The sequence below is a fragment of the Cheilinus undulatus genome, linkage group 2 (assembly GCF_018320785.1).
Source record: "Cheilinus undulatus linkage group 2, ASM1832078v1, whole genome shotgun sequence".
Lineage (NCBI taxonomy): Eukaryota > Metazoa > Chordata > Actinopteri > Labriformes > Labridae > Cheilinus > Cheilinus undulatus.
The window spans coordinates 42,166,627-42,187,650 of NC_054866.1; the positions used below are offsets into that span (position 1 = coordinate 42,166,627).

General features: G+C 38.8%; 1 protein-coding gene across 2 annotated transcripts in view; it reads right to left on the reverse strand.

The window, feature by feature from the left end:
• cadm2b (cell adhesion molecule 2b) overlaps positions 1–21,024 on the reverse strand; it is a 264,936-nt gene that overhangs the window by 64,851 nt on the left and 179,061 nt on the right. The window contains exon 2 of one of the 2 annotated variants that reach the window (XM_041797576.1): positions 18,225–18,251. The exons of the other annotated variant lie outside the window; for it this stretch is intronic. Within the exon in view, the coding sequence (XP_041653510.1) occupies positions 18,225–18,251 (27 nt within the window). The remainder of the gene's footprint in view (positions 1–18,224; positions 18,252–21,024) is intronic. 2 annotated transcript variants of the gene reach the window in all.

Below are 21,024 nucleotides of genomic sequence, written 5' to 3' on the forward strand. Positions count from 1 at the left end.
AGTAGTTCATGCTTGATATAACATCCAGAATTCCTGTGGTTACCATATAAACAATGATGTATCTGTCATAGCAGCTACCATCCTGTTACAATTATAAAAATAAGTACATTTCTGGCTTTGAAGACTATTGGAAAAGCTTGATGTAATGTAATTACTCGACTAAATATACAAATGTTTACTCTTGTTCAAAATGAATGTCGACACTTCTGCAAACATTTTACATATTGTTCCTTTAAAGCTAATTTGTTAACAAGATGATTACGACAACCATCAACAAAAGTTGCCATGTTTTTGTGAACTGTTCCACTAAGAGTAGAAAGAAAAGACCTGAAAGATGAACGTCCTTTTAAGTTCCTGTTGAAATGTTTCATCTAATACTTCTGAAGAAACTTCAAGGTATTCATCCCTCAGTATTCTGAGAATTTCCCTCACAAATGAAGAAGCAATTTCAGTGTTAAATACACATAGAACAACTTTGCATCCATAATTCATCAGGAAGGAGACTCAATTTAACCTTGAATCCCAGACAGTTAGTATGGTAAATATATTATCATATTCATATGGCTCCCTGTGAATCATTGTCAGATCTTTCAAATGAAAGCTGTGAAAAACTTATCATATGAAATATCATGTATTTATCCTCACAAGGTATTTAAATAGATGATACACACTTGAGGACACAGTAATTAATCACTGAAATCACAGTGACTTGACAAAATAGTAATTAAATGGCTAACTCTACACTGTGTCCTATTTGCAGGCATGTTAGGAGAAAAGGAAGATGAACATCCATGGAGGATAAATATTCAGTTTAATTAAAACGTGAGGCCTCTTGTGGGGCGCATTTCTCAGTGGAGAGAAAAAGAAATAATGGAGCTTGCTGTCTCCCATGTGAGAAAAATACAGGCGTCTACTTGTTTCAACTCAGTATGAAGTTTCGTAAACACGTGGCTTACATTCCACTCTTGACATCCTGTTAGATTCAGTGTTACTCCCCTTTTACTTGAGCTGGAATAACTTGTCCTCACTTGACTCAGTCGCTTTGACTACAAGGACTAATAGACACTTAATCATATGTGACACGTCCACCAAGGCACAGGACATTAAACCTGCTAAATTTTTCAGAGGGGGTCACATAATCATTAGGGCCCACATTTTTTAATCCAGTCCAGACCTCTGTGAAGAAGCTCAACTTCGGTTTAACCTTCATTCCATCCTTCCTTTCTTACAATAACCCATGCTTTTATCTCAAAGATTCTGCAGAAAATAACTTCAAAGTTACTCTTTGCATGACGAATGGAATATTGGGCTAACATGTGTGCACCTTAAATCAACATCAAAGAAGTAAAATATTTGCAAGAGTGCTTAAAACATCCTCCTTTTAAAGACAGGAGAGCCATGAACATCTTATCTGTCCCATGTGGTGTACACCAAGGCTCTAGTCTGGGACCATTTCCTCTAAACAGAAGAAGATGTTTCTTTTCTTCCTGTTAGTGGTCGGTAGATCAGTCAAACTATGTTGGTAGGTTTGGACATCCTCTTTTTCTGCATGGGGTTACACCAGCTATGTGTTCAAACATAGCCAACTTTGCCAGGAAGGACACTTTTTATTGCATTTCTCCCTCATTATGTGAACTTCATCAATGAAACCAAAACACAGATTTACTGATTAGTAATTACAACGAATGAAGTCTAATTTTTAATGAGTAGAGTTCCCAATTCAGAACAGAGGAATCACAGAAGTGGGTGCATTAGGCAGTAGGTCTACTAAGCTGGGGTCCTGCATTATGGGAGTTAAGCATGGGCAACTGAACTCACAATTAATGTCAGAGTATTTATGAACCATCACAAGTAAGCAGCACAAGCTCAAAACATGAATGAGATGAAGCAACAGAACAATGGATTCCAGCAAAAAATCCCACTGCATTATATCACAGTCATTAATGGAATATCCAATATCACCATGATATTAATAAATATGTAGTGACTGTTACAATTAAATAATTACAGTAATTTTAAATTAAAACAGACATTGCAGTACAAAATTCTATATATTTTAGCCTCAAACAGATCTCATGATTCCTTATGCTATTAGGCAAAATAACAAATACGTCATCATAATGTGTTCATAATGTCAAGAAAGAGCACATTCAGTTCAGTACAGTTGCTAGGATGTGATTTTTTCCCTATAAAATAGATATAGTTGCCAGGTAAAATAACAGATAGTTGATAGTGTGCCTGATAGCTTGAGTGCTGTGGGTTAAGTATAACAGATTTAAGGTTTTACACCAGCTGAAATGTTTCCAACGCGGGTGTAAATTAAAACTTAAACAGGAGTGAGTCTCAAGACCTCAGTAAAATCCTGCTGTCATCACACTTGATTTTGAGAGGTGGGATGGTTTGGAGAAGAAGGAAGAGCAGAAGGTTTAACTGGCTGTCTGTTTTATTTATAATGATTTTTTGTTTGTACCTGCATTTTTATTTTCAGAGAGCAGAGATAATTTCACCAATTAAAAATGAGCCTGCTGTGTCCAAACTCTTCCACTGCTTGGTCACATGAAGTAAAAATGTCATTGCTGTGAAAGTATTTTGGTCAGTCTGGGTATTACACTCTAAGATTAGATGAGCCTTACATCCTCATGGTGCAACCAGTGACACAACAGTGTCGGGGCAGAACTGATGGAGCTGTTGCAGCAGGCCACTGGGATCCTGGATTACATATCAGAATATTCTAGCACCAAGCTGTGAGGAACTTTTTTAAAGTTGACCTTTAAAGGAGAGTAAATGTTGGGTGTCATTTCTAATTCTGGCCCATTGTTTGTTTCTCAAACCAGTATATCCTGCAAAGTTAACTAAGCTCCACAAATCCAGAGATTAATACTGACTTATTTATCTTCTTTCCTGTTTTATTTGTGATCAACAGGTAATGACAGAAGTCTCTGTATTATAACATTGTATAAAAGTAGCTGATCATGAAAGGAACTCAGTGAGACTTTCTGGTCGTGCAAAGTGAAGGAGCTATATTTTTCTCACTTGGCAGCCGGTCTTTTTTTTTTTTTAACTGATGTCAAAATTTTATTGATAACTTTTATGGCTCTGTCAAGGCCTTGCCCTCGGCCGTGTCTCTGACCTTTTGGACCCTCATGAGTCAGAGTGCGGCTTTAACACCACAGGCAGGGCTCTCGGCAGTTGCTAAGTCTAGGCTCAAGATGAAGGATGACTGGATTTCACTGTCAGGACACCTGGGCTGAAAAATGTCCTGCCAGACAGCCTCAGACTGCTAAATCTTACCACCCTATAAAATCATCCCTGAAATCATAAAACCCTATCAGAGAGGCCTTTTTGAATTCATATTCCAGCTGATTTTATTGGTTGTCTGGCTGGGACTTAACTAGCTTATGAAAGCAGTAATAATGCAAGTAGGATCAGCTGTAATACAGGAAGTGATTGTTCATTCTTGAACAATAAAGAGACTTCAGAGTTTGCACTCCTCAGAATTTAAAAGCACAGTGTGAGGCAGATTCGGTTGACTCCTGTATATAGCCACTCTGACAATAGAAAACATATCAAGGGAAATAATTGCTGATTAATGCTTTAATTTAGAGATTCTCTGGGAGTTTTGTTACCGAATAAAAGTTATTGATGAGAGACACAAGAGCGAGTAAGGGGAACCGTAAAAAACTTAACATGAGACAAATTTAAATCTATGGAGCTGGGCTATAAACGGCTTACTCTGCTGTCCACTTAAAATTGTTATGAGTACACAGACGTGGTATTTTAACCCTTCGTATCTTCATATTACTGCAAACAAATGTACATAGAAAATTATAAACTGTACAAGGGCGTCTGGTTCATCTGCTCTGGAAGTATACGTTCTTTGCAGTCACATGAGTCTGATGACATGCGAGTGTTTGTTGGAGGTCAGGAAGTGGGGAATAGCCATTAGGAATAAATGGGAATGGAAAAGAGGTAGTACTTTACAGCAAGTGATTTTTTTTCCTCCACAGTTTAACAGATATACCTGGCATGGAGGCGATCAAAATCACTAATTACTCAGTCCTGCAGACTGTCTAGCGTCATCTAGCAAGATAAAGGGAGACAGGAGTCTTTTCCTGAGCTAAGAGGCTAGCTGAGGACCTTTAATGTATAAAAGAATAAATCATTTTTCCACAAACCTGCTTTTAATTGAAACTGTGATATGCTATCAACCAAATAAACCTCGTCAGGTAAGAGACCAAGTAATGATGTGGTGTTCACAAACCAGTCTGTGCCATGAAACGGCTCTTTAATGTGAGCTGTTTCTCTAAGAGTCTTTTTAGACTTCTTTTTTTTTTCGACCTGAGTATTTTACTATTTTTGGGACACAAAAGTAGATTAAGAATTAAGAATGTTTATATTTTTGAACATTGAACACTTGGCATAGTGGTGAACAGCTTAAAACATGGCACTTTTGTACATGCTAAAATCTCTTCTTGCCCCCCATGGGGAGTTATCCACTGCTGTGTGACATCATCAAGAACTTAATCTCCAGGTGGGTTCAATCCATCATATAAGTTTGTCAACCTTTAATCTGTTAACAAAAATGTTGACACTGGTGACAGTTAATCTGTTCATTCTGCTTAAACTTTATATCAATAATTGCTAAAAATGTATGATTCCTGTGATTCCAACCAACACAGCAAATTTTCACACACTGTTACTGTCTGCTCGCCCGCACTATGAAAGACAGTAATATGTTGACATGGCATGCTCTTAACAACATTTTTTGTAGCAAGGGTGGATGGGATTATTTTTGAAATAGAAGAGGAAAACCTATGTTCTAAAAAATGTCCAAATATTTGTGGACTAGGCCTTAAACAGGGTAGAGTGATCTGTGTGAACATCTCTTAAGTGGTAAATGGAGCTACTATAGAGCTTTTCTAGTTGTTTGACTACTGAGCACATTGCTGATGTTGGGGGCTGCTATGTACCGTTCATCAGTATTAACTATTTTGATTTATACACAGTCACATGCCACCAAAGCAGATGTGGGAGTAATTTAGAGTTCAAAGTCCTACCCAAAGGCACTTCCACATGTGGCTGCAAGAGCTGGGGCTCAAACCTTCCTACCACTGATCCGCTGACACATTAAAAACACACGAGAATGAATAAAATCTAAGGTGATTCTTATATGATAAAATATATTCTGTAAACATTACCTATAAGTAGTAAAAAATAAAACTAAAATTGAATTTAAATGGAGTAGTTTCTAATCCAAAGTTGGTGCAGCAGCTCTGAAAGACCAACAATCAGACCAGGGAGTGTCTGTCTCTGGCTGTCCAGATAATGGCTGCCTGTCACATGATTCTCCCAGGTAGTATTGATGTTATGGCCTAGTATACCATTTATGTGGTCTACCTGCCAAAACTAACAACACTGCTCCCTAGCAGGGGGAGAAACAGATTGGATTAATACTCCTTCTGCAAACTAAAAACAAAGCAACGCTGCAAAAACTCTATTCCAAGCCAGTGTACATGGCTACTCTCTCAAACAGTTAAACCCCTCATCTTCAGACATAAAACACAAAAATAAGCCCTGCTTTGTTTATAATACATCAATATATCTGCCAATAGGGCAACTATTGTTACCATAGGTACTTCTCTCATCATTATTATAAATGCAAAATGACTTTAAGAGGTCGTTCTTCAACTGCTATAATTACCATTATCATTCTTCTCTGTGCGACAGACAGCTACATATTTATCTTATTCACTGTTGTTTTCTTTCTGTCTCTTTCTGCATGTCCCTCTATTCCCTCACAAACACAGCCTTGAGAGGCTTTTCAACATATATCTGGTTCCTCTCAAGGTTTCTGCCATATAAAAGGAGGTTTTTCCTCACCACTGTAATTCTGGTTTCTACTGAGCTCATGGCGGATTAATGTTGGGTCTTCATGATTCCTTAGACCTCTCCTGAACTCCTTACTGTTTTGCAGGAAAAAAATCATCTCTTTGTAAAGTGTATTGGGACAACATTTGTCATGAATTGGCACTAAACAAATAAAGACAGACTGATTTATATTTGTTAGACGGACATTTTATTTCAACACATTCAACAAGTGAAGAACTTTTTGCAGATATTTTAACTCAAGACAACCAATGCAGACTTTATCTTTTGTGTTTTTATCATGAAATGTATTTATCTGGACTAGCCAAGTAAATGGAGCTTGATGTAAGGGTGATTTGATATCTAGACCACAAATAGACTTGCTTTCATTTGAGTTTTCACAGTAAGACAGACTAAACACTAAGTCACCCCCCAGACTAATGTATCTAATTATGCCAAAAATATTAAGCAGTATTTTCTCCCCAAAAACGACTAAATAAAAGGTGTCCATATGTTGTTAATCCTTTTTTATTTGTCCATGTTGGATCTGTATAATACCATATTACATATTGAAGATCTTATCATGTTTGAAGATAAAGTTTAGTGTTAAGTTCGCTGATTGAATTTTGTTATCTGACAAACAGCATCTGTTTTAATTGCAGCTCTGCTCACGGCTTTCTCCTGGTTACAAACACATTTGAATTCCTCAGCACATTAATATTCCATACTGTACGTAACTGTGCAGCAGCGCTCCCTTTGAAAAACATCATGTAAACAACATGCTCCACTCACTGGAGTCCAAAGAGGACCCCTTCTGAAATCTGAGCCTAGACGCTGCCAGTATGCACACGAATCCTTCTGTGGTTACTGTCTGTCGCAATTTCTGAACAGCTTTGAGATTGCAACAGCTTTGTTAGGAGTTGGTTCTAATTGCTTATTTATTTGGGGCACATGACAGAAAAGTTTGTTGTAGTGAGGGAATTATGTAAAAGTGATGAAATCTAGCAGTTTATCATACAAGAATATTTTGTTAGAACAAAACTGCAGATTTTAACTGAAACTTTCAAAGCCAAGTTCAGTATGAAAAAGTTGTTAAAGTGTTTAGTACTTTTATACTTTTTAGATGGCCTTTGTTTTAAAACAATACAGTCTCTGTTTCTGTATTGATTGAATTAAAAAGTACTCTAACTTTAACAGGAACCCTGCCTATTAAGATGTATTGTCCTTAATAGATTACCATTAGTGCCTTTTATCTATTTGTGGTAAAGAAAGATGCTTGATTCCTATATAATGAGATTACATGTAGATTGCTGTTGGTCAGTGCAGTCTGGGTAGTGATGTTAAACTATACTCACCATGATCACCTTGATAACTGAGATTTTTTGAAGTATTTTTTACAAATATAGAAATCTACTGTGTTTCTTTAAACGACATACATTCAGGTGCACAAGTTTTCACTGCAGGGCCCAGTGTGGTACAAACCAGATCTGACAAGTGAGTATGACTCAGCAACCAAGGTCAAGCTCAAAGGCTTCTTTTTTGTCCAGGCTTTATCCCAGCTGTTAATACGCCCAAAGACTCCAGTTTTTGGGTCCTTGGGACATCCACAGCATGACCAAGGGCTTTTGGCAACCCTGTTATCTGCCCGGACGGTACCCTAGACCAGGCTTACTTGCCAAATCCACCCCTTACCAGTGTTAGTTTTGACAGCTATTTTTAATTTAAGTCTTTGTCTTTAAATGAAATGAATTTCAGTTTTAGTCACATTTTAGTCATTTTGATCCCTTTAGTTTCAGCCTAGTTTTAGTCAATAAAAACTCACAACATTTTAGTCTAGTTTTTGTGGTGAATGGTTCTATGTTCTATGCACCCTGCCAAATCTGGGTGCCCTTCTTTCTATAGCTGAGAGGCAGAATAGCTACAGATGCATTGTTTTTTGACAGATTTACCAGTGGAGAAATAACATGGATTTTGAATGTCCGACGAAAACTGCATTACATTTTAGTCTAGTTTTAGTCATCATAGATCTATATTTGGTAGTCTTAGTCTAGTTTTTGTCAAGGATGGCGATGAACATTTTTAGTCATAGTTTCAGTCGACAAAATTAACACTGCCCCTTAATCTGCCCTAAAGGTGTGGGCTTAGTTTTTTTCCCACAGATTATTTTACCAAGGCCCTGGTATTATGCAAGGACATCTGGAGCATTACCGAGGTTGTGTCAGTCCTCCTTTCCACCTGATGGTGCCCCCAGGCGGTTTGTTCGCCACACCTACATCTTACTTCAGCCTCAATATTTGGCCCAAACATATCAAGAAGTTCTGCATGGTTGTGAACATAAAAGACACTAACATGAATCTAATAAAGACAACACCTCTTCTTGATTTGGTACATTAGCATGATAGCTAACGTGATACTGAGAGACTAATGCGCGCTTTTATCACTAACAGGCTAGACTACTGTAATGCTCTCCTCTCTGGTCTAACAAAGAATACCATAAATCAGCTCCAGCTCATTCAAAATTCTGCAGCAAGAGTACTGACTAAGACCAGAAGGAGAGCACACATTACTCCTATCTTAAAGTTCTTGCACTGGTTACCTGCTAGCTTCCGTATTGATTTTAATATTCTTTTATCAGTTTATAAAGCACTACATGGCCTCGCCTCAGACTACCTTTCAGAGATGGTTTAAGTCTATGAACCCAGACGGACCCTCAGATCCTCTGGTACTTCTCTTTTGGCTGTTCCACAGAGCAGAACTAAAAAGTATGGTGAATCTTCTTTCAGCTTTTACACTCCAAGACGGTGGAACAGCCTGCCAGAGAATTTGAGAGGAGCTGAGAATTTTGAGATTTTTAAATTCAAGCTGAAAACTCATTTATTCAGTCTGGCTTTTATGTAGTACTTCATCATTTTTATGACTATTCGTGCTATCACAGTCTTTGTTCTACTTTATTCTATTTCTTATCTTAGAACATTTTAAATCTTAATTTAGGGTTTTTAGTCTTTTATTTAACTCTAGTTATGATCATCAATGTTTTTTATGTCCAGTTTTATAGGCTCTGAATTATTTGGATTGTTAAATCTTTTAACACTGTTTTATTATTATTATTTGTATCATTTTTATGCTAATTTTAATGTTTCTTATTTTATACATTCTTCCCTTTACTTCTTTGTCTTTAAACTCTGTCTCTTTCTAATCATTCATCTTTTTAATTATTTTAGTCAACTACTTTTGTGTGCATTAGTCTCTAAACCTTTTAACTATTTTACCTTTTTGTCAATCACTTTTGTACAATCCTGTAAAGCACTTTGAACAGCAATTGAATTTGTTTGAAAGGTGCTATACAAATAAAGTGTAACTGATTGATTGACTGATTGATAGCATGATGCTAATGGGTGTGGAGGAGAATCTGCTATTGGATATACCAGCTATGAATAAATACTTTAATAAAGCTATAACCATAGCTCTACTGTACTGTGCAAGTAAACGCACTGAGTGTGCAGGAGTATGCAATTTCTGATTATTGGGGAAAAAATGTACCTAGTCGAAGACATCTATGTTTGTTTTTCCTTTATTTTTCTACTGCCATATCATAGTTTCAAATCTGGTCCTGTGACAACCCTCGTTTGTAAACTGGATCCAGGCACACATGCATAATAAAGGTGGAGTAAAAGGGGTGACACAAACAGTGTGATTAATCTCACCTCATATGTAATTTGCATAATAACTGAATATAATGTGCTCGCAGACATGCTAATTTACTTCCTTACACTGTATGTGTTGATAAAGAAAATGCCTGAAAGTGAATGGTTATTAAAGGAGATAAGACAGGCTGTTTTAAAAAATGGCCTGTGAAGTAACCCCATCATATCAGATTTTTTTCACCTAGAACGACCTTTTCCTAACAGTCTTAAGAGGGAAAACATGTGCACAAACATATTTCATGTAATTCATTTATTTAATGCCTGAAAAGGTCATTCCTGTCACCAAAAACAATCATTTACGCTGACAGAGTAATTTCAGCCCTACAGGTCAACATCAAGAGTTGTTCTTATGTTTATGGCAACCCTGCTGATCCGAGGCACTCAATACGCCAGGCCTCTTTTAAAAGCTATCGGCCTGGCTGATTGGACAGATTTAAGCAACTATTTAAGGGCAGCAGCTAATTAGCAATAAATCTGATCCATTAACCGAAGCTAATCTGTAAATTACCTGTCCAAAATGATTCATGTTTTAAAACTACACAACCTCTGCTTTGGACACAGTCAGCTTTAGATAATGTCACAATTCTCAATCAAAAGGGAACATTAGAAATCTTAGTATGCAGGCCTTCCAATATGCAATTCATCCAGTCATAGAAAATCCATATGTAATTATGGTAAAAGCAAAGGCTGTGATTACTTCTGCACAGATTAGTAATGTACTCCCTGTCACTCTGGTCTGCATGCCATCAGCATCTGGCAATCAAGAACAAATGGCTGAGGAGACAATGTAAGTGTGTGAAGGTCAGACACAATCCAGTTCTAGATTTTTACTCTGATGTCTTAATATCAGGTGTAAAAGACTCCTGAATGTTCACACAGTTGTTTTAACAATTTGCTAGATCTCCTGTATGACATGAGACTGTTGTAGAATAAAACTGATGCTCTCCTCCTGCCTAAAATATCAATACATTTATAAGAAACAGAGTTAAGATCAAGAGTGACAGAATACAAATATTCAGGCATGGGTCAGTGAAAATTAGCATTCAGCTTTCATGTCAATAACCTTGTGGGTCGACTCTGGCATGAAAATCAGCCAATTCTTAGATGCAAAAATATATTCCACTGTTTGTAGGAAAGATTTGTAGAGGGAGTTTTCACGTCAGTCCTGGACAACTGAAACAGTCGGCAAAGGGGAACGCCCAAAACTTCAACATCTGATTCTTGTTGATTTTTAAGTTTTTTCCAACCAAAGAACCAAGACCAGTAGGAGAACACTGAAGCTCTGAGCAATCCAGCTGGAGGAAGAGCTTGGTACATGAGATCCAAAATTTTAATGTAACTTGAATGGATTTGAAGGACCATGAATGTTGGATTAGTTGATATTATATTATCATATTATTATCTGCTAACCTGACACACCAGGTGGATTTGTTTCACACATCCATCTGGGAAAGCTTCAATAGGAAACATTTGAGAAAAGGCAGAGGATTTGAAAAAAAAAAACTCGGAGTATGACTGGGTAAATGTTCTGTCTGTCACATCTCTATGGGCCAATCAGAGCAAAAAAACATGTGACAGAGCCGCTATCAAGCTGCGCATGCGCAGCTACTGATGAATAACGCAAACATGGCGACTATAGACATGTCAGTACTTGACTTTTGTTGTTTTTGAAAAGAAAACAACTCACTGCTGTTCTTTGTTCTTCTTTTAATGAAGAAATGTCGTCAAGTTCTGATAAAACTGGCACTTTTGCAGCATCCACGCTAATCTCTTCCTCCATAACTGCACCAGCTCTTGTTGCTGCTTGTTTACTTCTCGACTCTGCTGCGTCTGAAAGTACTGCCCCTCGTAGCTGATTGGTCCTGTCACTTTCTAACCGGGCCCAAACGGTTCAGATGGGAGCTTTGCAAGATGGATTCGCCAGTGAGAAACAAGGAAATGGGCGTATCCATCTGCTTTGCAAGGTTAGTTATCTGCAGCAAATGTGATAACATCTCTTACCAGGCAGTTCACCTGGGTAGCAAAGATACACTTTATGGACAAAAGTATTTGGCCACACCTGTTAATCACTGAATTCGGTTGTTTCAATCAGACCTGTTTAGACAGGTGTATAAAATCATGCACCTAGCATTGCAGCTTCTATTTGCAAACATTTTTTATACAACATGTGTCATTCTTAAGAGCTCAGTGACTTCAAGCATGGTACTGTGATGGGCACCGCCTTTGAAATGAAAAGGTTCTTGAAAATCCATCCTTCTACATATTCCACAGAAAGTGGAGGTGTTTAGGAACAACAGCAACTCAGCCACAAAGAAGCAGAAAAAGCCAAATCAAGGTCTATGAAGATGATGTAGAGGAACTTGATTGGACTAGAGATTGAGAGTAGGGCCTTCTCATCCAACTTCAGTGCCTGACCTCACAAATTCTCTACAGAATGAATGAGCACACATTCTCACAGAAACAGTCAGATCTTATGGGAAGCTTTCTAAGAAGAGTGGAGGCTGTTAAAACTGCAACTGAGGGCCAACTACACATTAACGTAAATGTATTAGAATACCATGTGATTATAGTTCCTGTTGGTGTGATTGGTCAGGTGGCCGAATACCTTTGTCCATATAGTGTATCTGAGAATGACATATCAGGCCACTGACAGTCAATTTCAGACATTACATCATGTTAGCATAAGCATCATCAGGGTTGAACTTCTTTGTGTTTGCAACATTGCAGGCTAGGGGAAAGGATTCTTCTCAGCTGGAGGCAGGGAACTATGGGACAGGTTATACAACCATAGATTCAGTTGTGGGCGTAGTACCAGGAACACCCCACCCAACTATGAAACAACTGACTACAGCCATTTCCCAAAGTCAAGGAAGGACCCTGAACCTGAAGTTTTCGAAGGACACTACATCATCGAGTGCTGTAAAAGTACTGTTCAAATATCACAGATCCTGAAAATTCTAACTGAGAACAAGGAATTTTCAAGGATGCACATATGTACCCTCTGCCCACAAAAATGACCCACAACCCAATGTGCATCGACAACAGCATCGAAGGTACTGCTGTGGAGACGTTACCACCAACGCAATGACGTAATCATGCACACTCAGTAGCCTGTTCCTCAGACTCAGAAGGATCCTTTCAGCAGAGGAGGGATCTTGGACTTTGAGAAGGATCTTATGGTTGCATGATCTGCAGGCATGCACAATCTTCAATCATTAGGATTCTGTTTGTCACTATGCATTATGTTTTATTACTAGGGATGTACATGACACATTTTATTGTATCAGATATAATGAGGTGGTTGCTCCTTTCATGAAGAAAGAAATGAAAATCTTTGGATAATCTTTGATTATCAGATAATTTTTAAACATGCTCCTCAGATAAGTTACTTCTATGTTCATTCTGCACTAGACTCCTGGAACAAGTTACAGTGTGTGATCGACATAAATGCACTATCACCTTTGGACATTTTGGTACATTGATTTAAAACTTCTTAACTGCTTGACATTGTTAACACTAATTTAAAATCTTTAAAGGCCTTCTTAAACCCACGATTTTCTCTATGTTCTAATGGTCTGTATTTTATGGACCTTTAATCCATCTTCCTTCTTTTTCTCTTTGTGGTTATTAAAAATTTGATCTAAGATCAACTGTAAAACGGATTGCACCCTGATGTCTCCAGTACAAATGAAGGTTTATAGATTGATTGATCTTTCATTTAATCTGTTTATTCTCCCTGAAATGATGGAGACTTATTGAAGTTTATCTGCACTGGAGTGAATGCTTCTAACACAGCTCACAGCCGACCTAACAGCCACTTTCCACATGAAGACGTTCCACCACACCCCATGACATCTATGTATCAGCTCTGTATTGTGTTCATAGTGGGCTCTGATAGCGTGTTCTTAAATGATGCAGTCAGTTGATTGAGCTGTTACAGAGCCAGATGAAGCCTGTTAGAAAGGAAATAACCAAGAAGGAGTGAGCCGTCTGTCAGCGTCACCCTCCATCAAAAAGGACATTTGGTGCCTGTTACTGAGTAGCACCTGAGCAAAAGTAAACCTCCGTCGACGCGGAGGTGGTACTGAGGGCTGTCCTCCCCTGTGATTTGCCACAGTGGGGGGGGGGGTTCTGGCAATAAATATCCCAGCTGGGGGAAACTCTTTGTGGTGTTTTTTTCTGCTGTGCAGGGAGGGGAAAAAAAACGGAAGAGGAAAGTAGCAATGCATCACTTTCAGAAAGTGGGTCAGGAGTATTCCACTGTCTCCAGGTAAAAGAGGAAATCACACATTCACCTGGTGTTACTTATAAGACAGCACATGTGATGTGGCCTCAAATAACCTCTGGGGTTATGTTTTTGTTTTTGTGGGAGTTAGAAATAAATACAAACTCTCCAGATGAATGGAAACTCTACACGACTTCTCCCAGACTGATAAATGTTTTATTCACAGGAAAACAGAACATCATATTTTGATTGAAAATTTTCCTAAATAACCATGTGTATGGATTTCCTATAAAGTTTGGAGAAACCAACAGATGGAATCAATGCGACTAAGTTATCATATGATCTTCAAATATCACTCTCAAAGACTTTTCTGTGAGCCTATAAGCATTCACAGCCCGTCTCCATAAAGCCCTCTGAATAATGTGGTCAGAAATATTTTGCTCTTTTAGACGTTCAATAAAACGTTATCACACTGAGAATCCCCACTCATCCCTCTTTAAATGAAACATAACCTCTACCAGAAAAACATTTTATTTGAAATGTTGTTAAATTCACATTCCACCTTGCATGGATTTGCCCTTCATAAGGCTTACATAACAGATCTCTAAAACTAACCTCATTATCGCAGTGCCATCTTTTACCTCTGCGCATTGGCTCAGCTGTACACACAACACCCTTACATGCTGCATTCCTAATGTGGTTGCAAAAATGGCCATGAAATGGAAGCAGTCATATAGCACTTCTATAAAGATACTGCTTTTCTGTGCACAGGAAGTGGTCAGAAATATACACTATGCAGAGTCCACAGGGAGCTAATGATCTGTTTGTAGGGTCTATGTAAATGAAGCCAAGGTATGTTTTCCATTATTCTTCTGCTTTGTATGCCTTACATTTTGTTCAATAATTACTTTACAAATTGCGTTGCGGTTATCAGTCTGCAATAGAAAAGCTGTCAAAACCATTAATCAATATTCAAGCCTGATACATGTGGTTACATTCATTATCTCCATTGTTATTAATAAAAGTTATTAACAGTAATTAGTTTGCTAAAAGTGCTGTTGAAAAGGGCTTTGCTATGTTGAACTAGATTCCAGAGGTACAGATGCTGAATGTGTAACTTCTGTTAATTAAAAACGAGGCCCCTAATTACTTCTGTAATTAGAAAACACTGCATTTTAAAAAGGGGGATGGTGGGAGAGGAAACCTCTCCATGTTCATTCATGAACATTAACATCATTAGTGGGATGGTTAAAGACATGCGCCAAAAAGAGGAAGAAAACAACACAAACAAGGAACATGAAAACCTAGGGTTAAATAATACATGAGGATGTGGTGTTAGCACATTAAGAGGCAAGATTTGATGATAAGACACAGAAAGATAACAGTAATCTTCACACTTTTCAAACCAGTACCACCAGTGGATTTGTTTCACACATCCATCTGAAAAACCACTCACAGACAGCGAATGGGAAAGGCAGAGCGTTTGAAAAAACTCAAAGGGTGATTGGATGAACGTTCTGTCTGTCACATCTTTACGGTCCAATCAGAGCAACAAAACATGTGACATCGCCACTACCAAGCTGCGCCCATACTGAAGGAGTAAACTCCATACAGACCTGCATAACGCAAACCATGGCGACTGTAGGCATGTCAGTACACAAAAAAGTGTCATCAAATTCTGGTAAAACTGGCGCTTTAGCAGCACCCACGCTAACGGCTTCCACCATAACTGCACCGGCCTCTTGTTGCTGCTTGCTTACGCCACGACTCACCTGAAAGTACTGCTCCTCATAGCTGATTGGTCCTGTTACTTTCTAACCAGGCCCAAACAGTTCAGACGAGAGCTCTGCAAGATGGAATTTGCCAGTGAGAAACACAGAAACGGGCGTATCCATCTGCTTTGCAAGGTTTACTGCGCCCTATGTGCCTAAACCTATTATGCAGTTGTGCCACCCTTGGCGGCAACAACTGAGAGCGTTTATGATAACTGGATATGAATCTTTTACATCGCCTCGGAGGAATTGTTTTAATCTAGCCACACTGGAGGTTTTTTTTGAGCATGAACGGCCTGTTTAAGGGCATGCCACATCATCTTTTTACTTTTTCACATTGGGCAAGATACGTTGTATTGTTTTTTATTTACCTTAATAAAGACAAACATGTTTGAACCATTACAAAAAGAAAACAAATATGACAAGTATTTACCCGCCAATGTAGGTGGCAGTAATGTTCACAAGTGTTTGATAACCACTTTTAAACAACCAACGAAGAAGAGGAAGAAGCAGGCAAAACAAAATACAAAATGAAGATATGTCAGCACCCACTGCATGAGAAGCAGCGAGGACCCAGCAGCTTCTTCTCCCTCCCCTAATCTCCACACTGTTTTAGAAAGCCTCAGGATGTGAAAGCAGAGAGGGTCAATGACATTACCAATGCTAAGACATTTTGAAGACCACACACATGCATGCAGAAGTAGAGGATAGCAACTATAAGCCTGCAAGCCTACAAGCCTGGATTCTGAGCAGACATTGCAACGACCCATCCTGTCTTTACACAAGCAAGTCAGAGGTCTTCCACTCATGTACAAGAATCAGGAGTTTGCACAAATAACCACTGCACCAGCTTTTTTTGACCAAAAACAGTGTAAATCATAAATATGATACATTTCCATTTGACATTTTTTTGTTTCTACTGTATTTGTCTCATGTTTAATACATCACAGGCTGTACCAGCTGTCACAGATAGCTCTAAATAACACCAGATGGGATAAAGTAGGTTCTAAGCTGCATTAATGTTGGTTTAGGAATAAAATAATAATGAAAGAGGGAAATTTGGAATTACAAATTACAGAACTACAAAGACTTTATTTTCCCTTTAAATTGATGAACCCAACCTGTACTGAATTGTGACACAAAAACCACGTGTTATGACACTGTTTGAGGGAATTAGTCTGGTGTTAGTGTCTTGTAGAGGTAGGTGTGGTTGGTAGGCTGAGAGCAGCAGGGTCACGACTGATGTCACACAGTGGGGGGTTAAGTGGCTCTGACCGATCAGCCTTTATGAAGTACACCTGTGGAGGTGGGGGAGAAGGCTGAAGAGTAATGGACAACAAGTGTGGAGGACGCTGAAACTCATGATTCTGAAGACAAACAAGACTGATTCAGAAGACTGAGTTTTTTCCTTGGTCGACATGACACGGATTTCAGGAGCACACCATAACTGAACAGACAGCTTCTGTGCCAGTGTTTGAAAAAGCCTAGTGCACAGCTCTGTGCATTAATATACTGTATACTTCAACCATCTCCAGGGACAAAGGAGGTCCCTGGTCTACGACCCCGGCCTGCCGTTATGAAGTATGGTATCAACCCTACCATACATTATAAGCGAAAAACACATAAGCAATAGCAGAAAATGTGAAAAATTCAACAACAAAGTTCTAAATTTCTCTGCTCCTGCATAATGAATCTGAAATGGCAGTAAATCAGGTAATAGATCAGGTTTAATGGTGATGAAGTGAATACCTTCACAATCAAAAACCAGGACGAAGCAATAATCACTGAGAAGCTGAGTGAAACAAAGAGGGGTAAGGCTTTAAGAAGGAAAAAAAAAATCCTCTTTAAAAGCAACTATTTTGCTTCCATTTAAGTGGTTTTGTAAGAAATGTGTGTATTTTTCAGAAAGGTGTTGTTACGTCATACCTGCTTGTACAACTTAGCACTTTTATCAATCATTTAGCCATTCTGCAACAAAACCAGTCAATCCTACATCCTTTTCCCTGACAGATTGATGCTTTTGCTGTGGTAAAATGTCACTATCTTATAAGTTTTTTTTTGTTTTTTTTTACATTTTGGTTCCACATTCAGCTCTTTTGTATCATCTATTTGTCTGTTTTCATGTCACTGTGTTTTACGTACAAGCTACTTCAAACAGTTTGCCCCAAGTGGGATTAATGAAATTGTTTGTATTGTACTGAAAAAAAGAGAAAAGGAAGCAGGCGTCTGATCTCCTGTTTGAATGCAAAGCCTTTCTGGTAAATATCTAGGTTGAGAAGCAAATGAGAAACACTCTTCTCCCTCATCTACCGCTGAGTCGTCCTTGAACCAGGAACAACCCCCAGCTGCTCCAGTGGAGCTGCACAGTGGCCAAATAGAAGGAGAGCATGAGCGGGTGAGGCGGGCAGCTCCCTCGTGTGAACATGTGAATCTATACATATGTGTAGCAGGTAGTGTCAGAGGAAGAGTGAGCATGTTCAGAAAAACCTCTCCTAGAGAAATAAAGGTTAAAAAAAGCCCTGAAAAGCTTTGCAGCCAGCAGTGTATGCTAATGCGTTGCAGGCTCTGGGGGGAGATAAAAGGCCGATCCAAACATTGTTTATTGGGAACTGTGTGCAACATAAATCATGTAGCAAGAAAATGGAGGCAATAACTCACCTTTCGCTTTGCTTTTCGTCCCAGCCACTGATAGCATGAGGGGGCAGAGCAAGGAAACAGCAGGTTAGACAGGTATGAAGGAGAACATTGATAGCATGAGGATTATTTGCTCTGCACATGGTGACAGGAACACAAGATTAAATGATGTCAATGTGGAAAAATAAGTCTAACAGTCAGTATTACTGTGGACCATAAACCTGTCATTACATGGAAGATGTTAGACTTAAACATCAATGCAGTATTTCAAAGAGACAAGGAAAACATGACCAACAATACCACAGCTCTATTAAACCCAATAACATTTAGTGATGTGATTAAAATACAACTAAACAGGCAGATGTTGCTCATGCTAGTCTGAAAAGTAGCATGAGAATGAGAGAAATGGGGATCACCTGAGTGCAGCGAATGGGTCTCAAGTGATTGTAGTTTGAAGACACTTGTAACTGGAAGGTCCAGTAACAGGTTAATCAGTATTCCTGGCTACCATTACACCATGAAGCCAAAAGAACACTCCAAGCAACTCAGGGAAAAGGTTATTTAGAAGAGTGATGAATAAGAAAACTTTCCCAGTTAAATCCATCATGAAGAAATGGAAGAAATATGGCACGAATTCATCTGCCTAGATCAGGCAGTTCTCACAAACTGAGAGATGGTGCAGAAAGGAGACTAGTGAGAGAGGCCACCAAGACACCTATGACTACTCTGAAGGAGTTACAAGCTTCAGCAGCTGAGATGAGAGAGACTCTGCATACAACTGTTGGCCGGGTTCTTCACCAGTCAAAGCTTTACACTAGAATGGCAAAGAGAAAGCCACTGTTGAAGAAAAGTCATCAAATCTCAGCTAGAGTTGGCCAAAAGACATGTGGGAGACTCCAAGGTCGAATGGAAAAAAGTTCTTGGGTCTGATTAGACCAAAATGGTGTTTTTTGGCCATCACACAAGTAGCCACGTTTGGTGGACACCAAACACTGCACATCACCACAAACACACCATCCCCACTGTGAAGCACAGTGGTGGCAGCATCATGCTGTGGGGATGCTTCTCTGCAGCCGGCCCTGGAAGGCTTGTGAAGGTAGAGGGTAAAATGAATGCTTCAAAAAATAGGAAAATCCTGGAGGACAATGTCATTGAGTTCGCAAGAGAACTATGGCTTGTGATACATTTTATTTTCCACTGACCTGAAGCATACAGCGAAAGCTACATAGAAATGGTTCAAGACAATAAGGTGAATGTTGTGGAGTGGCTGAGTCAAAGCCCAGACCTCAGTCCACTAGAGAATTAATGGATGGACAGAACATAAACAGTTTTTCAAAGAAGAATGGAGTAAAATTACAGTGTCCATATGTGCAAGTCTGACTGAGACTTAGCCACACAAAGTCAGTGCTGTCATTTTCACCAAAGGTGCATCTACTAAATACTGACTTGAAGAGGGTGAAAAAATTATGCAGTCACTTATTTTACACTACATATTTTTATTCAATTGCCATCACTTTGTAGAAATCTGTTTTCACTTTTTTTTCTCAATAAAGCCAAATCAAACCATGGTTGATTTATAAAATCAGTGAAAGGATAAAACAACCAAGGTGGTGAATGCTTTTTAATAGGCTCTGTAATGTCATGCTGCTAGTATTTATAGAGTGCTAGGTGGTACGACCTGAAGATAAAATCTCAGATTTATTTCACACCACACCAAAAATAAAAATACTCATATGGTTGGCCGACAGACCTGGGTGGGCTGCCCAGTTAGACTCAAACAATGCGAAAAGAAACCTCTCTGCTCCTCACTGTACACCTGCTCAAATGTTGTGTGTCAAGGAGGAGAAAGAAGAAGTTCAAGAGAATATTTAGATTTTAATTTTGAAAACTCATTCTTAACCACAAACACAAATGAAATGACAAAATCAATCCCTCGGCTCTGCTGCAAGATACACATTACACTCCTTGTATATTTCTGTAGTTTCTTTTACAATCTTACACTCATCTGGACTCCAAATATAAAAAGAATCAAAAAAATGAACAAAGGCTTGTGATTGCAATAAACAATGTCATAAGAACTCCCATGGTGAATTAAACTGAGGCTGAGGCAATCTTTATGCTCATGTAGACAACATTTATGATCAAATTTAACTGCTCTGCAAGATTTAAACAATTCACTGCATGTATTTGCGCATCAGAACACCAACCGCAGACAGACTCAACAGGAGTCATTTAAAGCTCAGTTATCTACATCAATCTTTAGATCACATACATTTTCTTTTGGATACAATTTGGGTATCATTAACTCTTCGTGAGCAATTTCGAGCCTCCATTCAACCTTAAACTGCAGGTCCAGACGAACCTTGTGTGCAAATTGGATCCATTTACTTTCAGCAGTGAAGCATGAGAAAAGACACCACAAAGTCCCATTCACATTCACATTCGAGCTCATTGGTAACGGCACACAGGAAAATTCATGATGGTGTGAGATGGGGTGATGATGTGTATTGACCACTTGCAGACATGTAACTGTTGTGACATCACTTACTACAGCGGGCAGTGGAAGTACCAGTCATGACATCAGGGTACTGTGTATTTCAATCAATATTTACATTCGAGGTGTATTGGGGAGCAGAAAGTTGCATAACAGTATTAGCCTTCTTAACATAGATGTCAGTGATTCTGTCAAATGCACTCAGTCACCTCCAGAGTGCTCACAAACAGAGAAACATGAGAAGGCTGGACTAAAAGAAATGCCTCTCTGTGTACATGCAGTGAGCTTCAAGCAGTGGTTCCCAAACTCGTTTCCTTAGGGCCCTCCTGC